General features: G+C 43.2%; 1 protein-coding gene across 1 annotated transcript; it reads right to left on the minus strand.

The window, feature by feature from the left end:
- Positions 1 to 7: 7 nt before the first annotated feature.
- Positions 8 to 3,362, minus strand: LOC119340361 (F-box protein At5g07610-like). The gene is made up of 3 exons (XM_037612272.1): positions 1,832 to 3,362; positions 1,176 to 1,234; positions 8 to 403 (listed from the first exon to the last, which is right to left on the minus strand). Exon 1 carries the CDS (start codon positions 3,210 to 3,212, stop codon positions 2,019 to 2,021), a length of 1,194 nt encoding a protein of 397 aa, XP_037468169.1. The 5' UTR covers positions 3,213 to 3,362; the 3' UTR covers positions 8 to 403; positions 1,176 to 1,234; positions 1,832 to 2,018.
- Between the last annotated feature and the right edge of the window lie 5,486 nt (positions 3,363 to 8,848).

Below are 8,848 nucleotides of genomic sequence, written 5' to 3' on the forward strand. Positions count from 1 at the left end.
GACAAATAATTTAAGCTTCAGGCAAATACCATAACCTTTCTGCTCTTTCCGTATTTCTTTAACATATTGGCATTACAAAAAAACAATGCTCCACATTTTCCTCTCGATTACAAAGATGACAATCATACCTTGTTGGGGTTGATCGCACATGAATAAAACCAACTTCATCTAGTTAGGGCATTGAATTCTCAATAGTTTTCTCCAAGCTTTTTCCATAGTCCCCTGATTTGACCATGCTAATTTTAGCATCATCACTTTGATTTTTCCAGAGTAGTTGTGATCTGGCAAGGTTATATGCATATCTGACTGAATATATTCCGCACTTATGTGTGAGGCCAAGAGGAAAATCAGTACAACCTTCGGAGCTTCAATAGAAGTTTCCTGAGGATCCTCTCTGCAATCTCTGCAGGAAAGAGGTTCAATGCAAGTTTCCCGAGGGAAGGAGATAACCAATCGAAGAAAGAAAAGTAGTGTAGCCACAATTAATAAAGGCAAGAAATAGTACTATGCTACTAATAATTTTTTTTACTAAAGCAGTCAGTACAATAAGACATAGGTTAGAGAAACAAAAGGGAATAAAAGTTATAGTAGTTATACCTTAAGTAAAATATTGGCATCAGTAAAGTTACTTTAATTCTAGTAAAAAAAAGTGTCAAGTGCTAACCTTAACAAGTACCAGCTCAAAAGTGGTAACCCTAACACATTCTTATGTACTAGAAAAAACAACTCCATTATTTTCCTAAACATGTTTCTAAAATGTTTAGTTCTACTCTAAAACAGAGTGATCAACCCACTAAAACAGATTGGCAAGTCGACTTTTCTGATTAGCCTGAGAAAGCAGGACTAGTACATTTTATTTTGCACATTGTCCAGCAGAGACGAGAGTACGAGACCGCACCTACGAAGGCTAACATTTGCAGTTTCGTAAACCCTCCTTATTATTAGTTTCTAGGTGTTGACAAGTAAAAAGCTTTGGCTCAAGGATATTATTTCATCCAAATTGTTGGAGCTGGAACAGACTTAAACAGATGGTTTCCCAACATAGTTGACTCATGGATGCAGAAAATTAAACTAGATAATCCAGCCATAGTTTCAATTTGAATCCTTTAGAAGAAAAACATAGCAGGAAATTGTTCATGCATCATCAAAAGATTATGATCATTTCTGACACTGACCTTTCTCAACCTTTTGAGCTAGCATGATCACATTACATGGTGCACACATATGCAAACATCTGTGAATATAACATCAAATCAGAAAAAACAAGAGACCAAGAAAATCTTAGCAGTGCAAACACCTAGATAGAATTGTATGTGTACACATTAGAAGATAAGCAACTCTTGCTTTGGATAAGGGATATATTACTTTCATCCAAATTTTTGAAGCTGGAACAGAGTTAAATAGATGGTTTCGCAACACCTTTCAAGCATGGATGTGGAAAATTAAACTAGATAATGTAGCCATAGTTTCAATTTGAATCCTTTAGAAGAAAGAACAGACAAGGAAATTGTTCATGCATCATCAAGAGATTATGATCATTTCTGACACTACACTGACCTTTGTCAACCTTTGAGCTAGCATGATCACATTACATGCTGTACACATATGCAAACTTCTATGAACAATAACATAAACAAGAAAAAACAAGAGGCCAAGAAATCTTGCAAACACCTAGATAGAATTGTATGTGCACATATCAGAGCATAAGAAACTCTTGCTTAGCCACTCAGGTAAAACATTAAAAAAAATAGAACACACTAGTGTCTCACTGTCTCATATATGGCTCTACTTGTTGCACATCAAAAGGCACACAACATTCTACAGCTCATACCAAGTGTCTTGTACACATCCATAGTAGAAGATAAATAATTCTGGCTTAGCCAATAGAGTTACACACGGAAATGTCTCATACAATACATCATCTCCGTTTGAATCTTTGTGAACAGTTCACTTGAAAACGCAACGGCCAACTGAGCACCTCGTCCATGGCTTCCCATTCTCAATCAGTGGAATATTCATCAACTGGGAGTTGCCAGCCGTAGGCTGGACAGCAGCGGCACATATGGGAAATATTGCTCATGCGCGAGGTAGGTCCGCTCAATGTGGTGTACAGCTGTACTTTCACGATGATCCAAATCATATGCCAACAGTTCATTATTGTTGAAATCAGCCATAAAGATGATATTGGCATGTGGGTGTACTCCGACGACTTTGAGGTCCCAGCCGAGACAAAAATTCTCCTTTGGAATCACTTCTGAAAGCTTGTGCAGCAATATCCAATGCGTGCATCCGTCGTCCAAATAAGATGCATCCCAGTTATAGATCCCGCTACCGAGAACGTAGACAGATATAGTTGAGAATGAGGTCGAGCCATATCCTTCTTCACTGTCGTCAGAGTTGATATAAAACAGTTGTCCTGCAGATTTTCCGATGAAACCCGAGAAACTCGGATCGATGAAATTTGGCACGGGGATGGTCCTCCATTTTAGCCCTTGTGCATCAACAATTGCCAGCCCATCAAGATGTATGAGCAGGTGCAAACACCCCCCACGGAAAACTCCAAGTTGACCGTCGCACAAGCTAACTTGGATGTCCCATTTGGGTTCCATTGCTACCCATGCACCAGTTTGGGAAGAGTAAATGTTGAGTCCTGTGACAACCGGGGGAACCCCATCCTGGTCTTGGTCTGGCCATCCCATCACAAACTCGAACACATGAAACTCTTGAGTGGAGACACCACTGTCGAAGCCCAAGTAAGAGCCACAGCAGTTGCCGGCGTAGCCAGAGTGGGGCAGCAGAGTATACTCACTGGTAGCTGGATTGGAGACCATGTAGCCAAATTGTGGCTCCGGCGTGCCCCTCCCAATCCGGGTAAGAAACAGCCCATCGCAGGAATCCTTGACAGTGAGGAAACAGTCTGCGCTGTCTGGCGGTAGTGGCAAGCGCGGGTAGGTAGAAGGCACGCTTGACCAAGGGAAGGCAGACAGGTCGGCGTAGTTGACGGCCAAGCCGCGGGACTCGGCAGAGTCGGCCGGGATGTGGTAGAAGAAACCGGCCAGGGACTGCACAATCTTCTTCCGATTCGCCGGATCGGCGATGAGGTCGCGCCAGGCAGGGCACACACACTTGCAGATGCAGAGTGATTTGTAGGGCACTCGAGAGAGGATCTCCGCCATTAGGTCGTGGTCGAGCCTGGACATCGGCTCCTCCATGCCGTGTGTCCTCCGCGAGCGCTGGCTACGGTTCTTGGGTGGAATAGGTAGGCGGCGGCAGCGGCGGAGATGGATGGATGGCGGCGGCGGCGGCGGAGTGCCTTTGGAGCTGGGGACTCGGAGTGGGGATGGGGACTGGGTGGTGCTCGGGTCGGGTGTGGCATGGGCCAACTAGGGTGTGGCCGTGTGGGGCGTTTTTGAGGGAAATGTGTTTATAAAAAAAATCAAGGAAATGAGTTTATTTTTTTGATAAAGGAAACTTTATTATTTTAAATTTTTAAGCATTACACCTGGCCTCTGCATAATTGAGATGCAAGTGCAGGGAAATCTCTACTACCTAAAAGAACCGTAAGGTTCCGTTTCCCGTCTTACGTCCCCCGCATCGTCTGACTCTCCCGCGATCGATCTCCCTCCCACATCAGTTTTTTTCCTCCGGTTTATTCCAAACGATATTTTTTCCACGAACCAATTTTGTTACAGTAACCCCACGAGGTGCACGTCCCCATGTCTCCCGAAAATCCCTCTCCTAAATCTAAGCCCTAGCACCCGCGCCGCCGGTCCTCCCTTACCGCCACGCTGTCGATGGTTCATCCCAAACCCTCCGCCGTCACCAGCACTCTAGCCCACGCCGCCAACTAGAGCTTTCACCACCATGGACGTCATGTTTGTTGGCTGTCGCCACAGCCGTTTAGCAGCAGTCTGCTGCCGCAGCCATCTACCAGAAGGTCACTGCCTCTCCAAAGGGCACTGCCTCCCTGTGGCCATTGCGTCAACCATCTCGTGCTCTCCTGTGTCACTGCAGGTCGCCGCTTTTTGCAAGCTGAGAGCGAAACTGACGAGGAGCAGCTGTCGGCACATCGTCTATTAATTTCTTGAGAGGTGAGGCTTACACTGATCTCGTACGTGGCGTGTTTTGAGTTTCACATATTAGTCTTATATCTATTGACCAATTAAGTCTTACACATACTTTGCTAGATTGTAGCAAAGAGAGGACTTGAAGCTGGGACGAACCAAGGTTAATCAAGGGAGCATCAAGGTCTGAACATGATAATTGACAGAATAATTGAATCATATATATATATGAATGTCACTAAAACTGTTAGGGGATCATTGTAGTTGTTGACGCAACATGAGGAGGATATCAAAGTTGTGGATCAGTCCAATGATTTAGAGAATGTGTGGTTGCTGGTTTGGACCCGTCCAATTCAACCAAAAAGGCATGCTATGCGCTGGTCGACGCCTTATATAGTACAGTTAAGATAAACTCTAATGCTTCCTTCCTACGAGGATGAGTAGGCCGCCCAACTTGGACGGAAGACGACCCGTGATGATGAACTTGAGCAGTCACGCAAAGCGCTTTCCAAAAACCTAATTCGTCCTCTCCTGATGCAGGACCGCAAGGACGAATGGTTCCGGAGACCCGCACTCCCGCACGCCGGTGTTCGGGATAGACCAGACTACGGTAGCGGCACAAGTTGCGAAAAAGGCAAAACCCAAGGTGTTTTGGTGTATCTTTGGCCGGGGCCAGGAAGCAGTATATATAGGAGGACCAGGAGACTGTTAAGTTGAACTTCTGCCAAGAGTTTTAAGTTACATCCGTCCACAATTTGACAATGGACCTTGTCTTGAATTGCTAGTTTTGTGTGAACATGTTTCACTCAAAGTCTTAACTAGTACCTAGCTGCCAGTAGGCTACCCCACGGTTTGAAGCATATATGTTGTACTCCCTGGTCTCTTCGTGAACTTACTAGAGATCACCCATTCCCCTCGATGCATTATCTATCACATTTCTTGATAGTCCCCTTGCAAAGGGATCTTCCAGGTTTTGAATATACATAACAATTATTACTCTGGAGTTTTTGAACTTCCTAATAGACTTCAAACATGTCTTCACATGTCTTGATGACTTCACATTATCCTTAGAATTATTCACTTTAGCGATAACCGTTTGGTTGTCACAATTCATAAGAATAGCCGGCACAAGTTTTTCAACCACAAGCAAGTCCATCAAGAGCTCACACAGCCATTCTGCCTCACCAGTGGTTGCATCTAACGTAGTAAGTTCTTCTTTGATAGTTGACCTTGTCAATATGGGATGTTTGCAAGACCTCCATGACACTGCGCCACATCCACGAGTAAATACATACCCACTTGTTGCTAGAGTACATCAACATCATAGATCCAGTTCGAATCACTATATCCTTCTTGCACAGCAGGATACCCTAAATAGTGAATTTTGTAACTCATAGTACCTCTCAGATAGAGCAAAACCCTTTCTAGTGTATGCAAATGGTCATTGCCCTGGTTGGGCATGAACCTGCTCAGTTTGCTCACAACAAAAGAGATATCTAGCCTTATTTCTCTGGCTAAGTACATGAGTGAACTGACAATTTTAGAGTATCTAATTGAATCTCATTTCTCTCTTGTTCTTTCTGAGTGTGACGCTGGGACCATAAGGTGTTGGAGAAGGCTTGCTATCCATAAAGACGAACCAGCTTAAGACCTTCTCAACATAGTAAGATTGCATTAGAGTAATATCACTCACATCCTTAATAAGTTTGATGTTTAGAATCACATTGACTTCTCCCAGATCTTTCATGTCAAAGCTCTTTGATAGATAATACTTGACCTCATTGATCGAATCAATGTTTGTACCAAAGATTAGTATGTCATCCAAATATAAACATAATATAACACTATTGCCCCCACCACATGGCGATAGTAAACACACCTATCAACCTCACTAATGACAAATCCTGCAGAAGCCAAAGTTCTTTCAAACTTCTCATACCATTACTTAGGTGCATGTTCTAGACCATACAAAGATTTTAACAACTTACGCACCTTTCTCTCTTCACCCTTTACCACAAACCCATCAGACTAATCCATATAGATTCCCTCTACCAAATCTCCATTTAGAAAAGTTGTCTTTATATCCAGTTGATGAGTGATAAGTGAAGGAAATATGCCCTAAAGGCAATAATAAAGTTGTTATTTTATATTTCCTTATTCATGATAAATGTTTATTATTCATGCTAGAATTGTATTAATCGGAAACTTGATACATGTGTGAATACATAGGCAAAACACAATATCCCTAGTATGCCTCTACTTGACTAGCTCGTTGATCAAAGATGGTTAAGTTTCCTAGCCATGGACATGTGTTGTCATTTGATGAATGGGATCACATCATTAGGAGAATGATGTGATGGACAAGACCATATGTTAGCTTAGCATAATGATCATTCAGTTTTATTGCTACTGCTTTCTTCATGTCAAATATATATTCCTCCGACTATGAGATTATGCAACTCCCGGACACCGGAGGAATGCCTTGTGTGCTATCAAACGTCACAACGTAACTGGGTGATTATAAAGATGCTCTACAGGTATCTCCGAAAGTGTTTGTTGGGTTGGCATAGATCGAGATTAGGATTTGTCACTCCGAGTATCAGAGAGGTATCTCTGGGCCCTCTCGGCAATGCACATCATATGAAGCCTTGCAAGCAATGTGACTAATGAGTTAGTTACAGGATGATTTATTAAAGAACGAGTAAAGAGACTTACCGGTAACGAGATTTAATTAGGTACGAAGATACCGACGATCGAATCTCGAGGAAGTAACATACCGATGCCAAAGGGAATAACATATGTTGACATAGCAGTTCGACCGATAAAGATCTTCGTAGAATATGTGGGAACCAATATGAGCATCCAGGTTCCGCTATTGGATATTGATCGGAGACGTGTCTCGGTCATGTCTACATAGTTCTCAAACTCGTAGGGTCCGCATGCTTAACGTTCGATGATGATATGTATTATATGAGTTATGTGTTTTGGTGACCGAAGGTTGTTCGGAGTCCCGGATGAGATCACATACATGACGAGGAGTCTCTAAATGGTCGAGATGTAAAGATTGATATATTGGGAGGTGATACGTCTCCGTCGTATCTACTTTTCCAAACACTTTTGCCCTTGTTTTGGACTCGAACTTGTATGATTTGAATGGAACTAACCCGGACTGACGCTGTTTTCAGCAGAATTGCCATGATGTTGTTTTATGTGCAGAAAAGAAAAGTTCTCGGAATGACCTGAAACTCCACGGAATATCTTATAATAAATAATAATAAATCCTCACCAAAGATGAAGACCAGGGGGCCCACACCCTGTCCACGAGGGTGGGGGCGCGCCCCTCCCCCCTGGGTGCGCCCCCTACCTCGTGGGCGCCCTGGATGCCCTCCGACGCCAACTCCAACTCCATATATTGGCTTTCAGGGAGAAAAAAATCAGAGAGAAAGTTTCATCGCGTTTTACGATACGGAGCCGCCGCCAAGCCCTAATCTCTCTCGGGAGGGCTGATCTGGAGTCCGTTCAGGGCTCCGGAGAGGGGGATTCGTCGCCGTCGTCATCATCAACCATCCTCCACCACCAATTTCATGATGCTCACCGCCGCGTGTGAGTAATTGCATTGTAGGCTTGCTGGACGGTGATGGGTTGGATGAGATTTATCATGTAATCGAGTTAGTTTTGTTAGGGTTTGATCCCTAGTATCCATTATGTTCTGAGATTGATGTTGCTATGACTTTGCTATGCTTAATGCTTGTCACTAGGGCCCGAGTGCCATGATTTCAGATCTGAACCTATTATGTTTTCATGAATATATGTGTGTTCTTGATCCTATCTTGCAAGTCTATAGTCACCTACTATGTGTTATGATCCGGCAACCCCGAAGTGACAATAATCGGGATCACTCCCAGTGATGACCATAGTTTGAGGAGTTCATGTATTCACTATGTGCTAATCCTTTGTTCCGGTTCTCTATTAAAAGGAGGCCTTAATATCCCTTAGTTTCCAATAGGACCCCGCTGCCACGGGAGGGTAGGACAAAAGATGTCATGCAAGTTCTTTTCCATAAGCACATATGACTATTTACGGAATACATGCCTACATTACATTGATGAGCTGGAGCTAGTTCTGTGTCACCCTATGTTATGACTGTTACATGATGAACCACATCCGGCATAATTATCCATCACTGACCCGGTGCCTATGAGTTTTCATATACTGGTTTATGCTTATTTACTTTTCCGTTGCTACTATTATCATCACTACAAAAATACCAAAAACATTACTTTTGCTGCCTTTACTTTTGTTATCGTTACCACCACTATCATATTACTTTGCTACTAAACACTTTGCCGCAGATACCAAGTTTCCAGGTGTGGTTGAATTGAGAACTCAGCTGCTAATACTTGAGAATATTCTTTGGCTCCCCTTGTGTCGAATCAATAAATTTGGGTTGAATACTCTACCCTCGAAAACTGTTGCGATCCCCTATACTTGTAGGTTATCAAGACCTTTTTCTGGTGCCGTTGCCGGGGAGCATAGCTCTATTCTTTGAGTCACTTGGGATTTATATCTGCTGGACACTATGAAGAACTTGAAAGACGCTAAGACAACAATTTATCCCTCAACTACGAGGGGAGGTAAGGAACTGCCATCTAGCTCTGCACTTGATTCACCTTCTGTTATAAACAAGCTAGCGACACCTAAACCTGCTTCTGCTATTCGTTCCAATATGTCGCATGTTATTGATGGTGCCACTTCTGCTATGCATGATACTTATGATGAAACTA

The sequence above is a fragment of the Triticum dicoccoides genome, chromosome 7B (genome assembly GCF_002162155.2).
Source record: "Triticum dicoccoides isolate Atlit2015 ecotype Zavitan chromosome 7B, WEW_v2.0, whole genome shotgun sequence".
Lineage (NCBI taxonomy): Eukaryota > Viridiplantae > Streptophyta > Magnoliopsida > Poales > Poaceae > Triticum > Triticum dicoccoides.

What these genes read in the sequence shown, in the direction of transcription:
- LOC119340361 (XM_037612272.1), bottom strand. Translation starts at nt 3,212, where the DNA reads ATGGAGGAGCCGATGTCCAGGCTCGACCACGACCTAATGGCGGAGATC.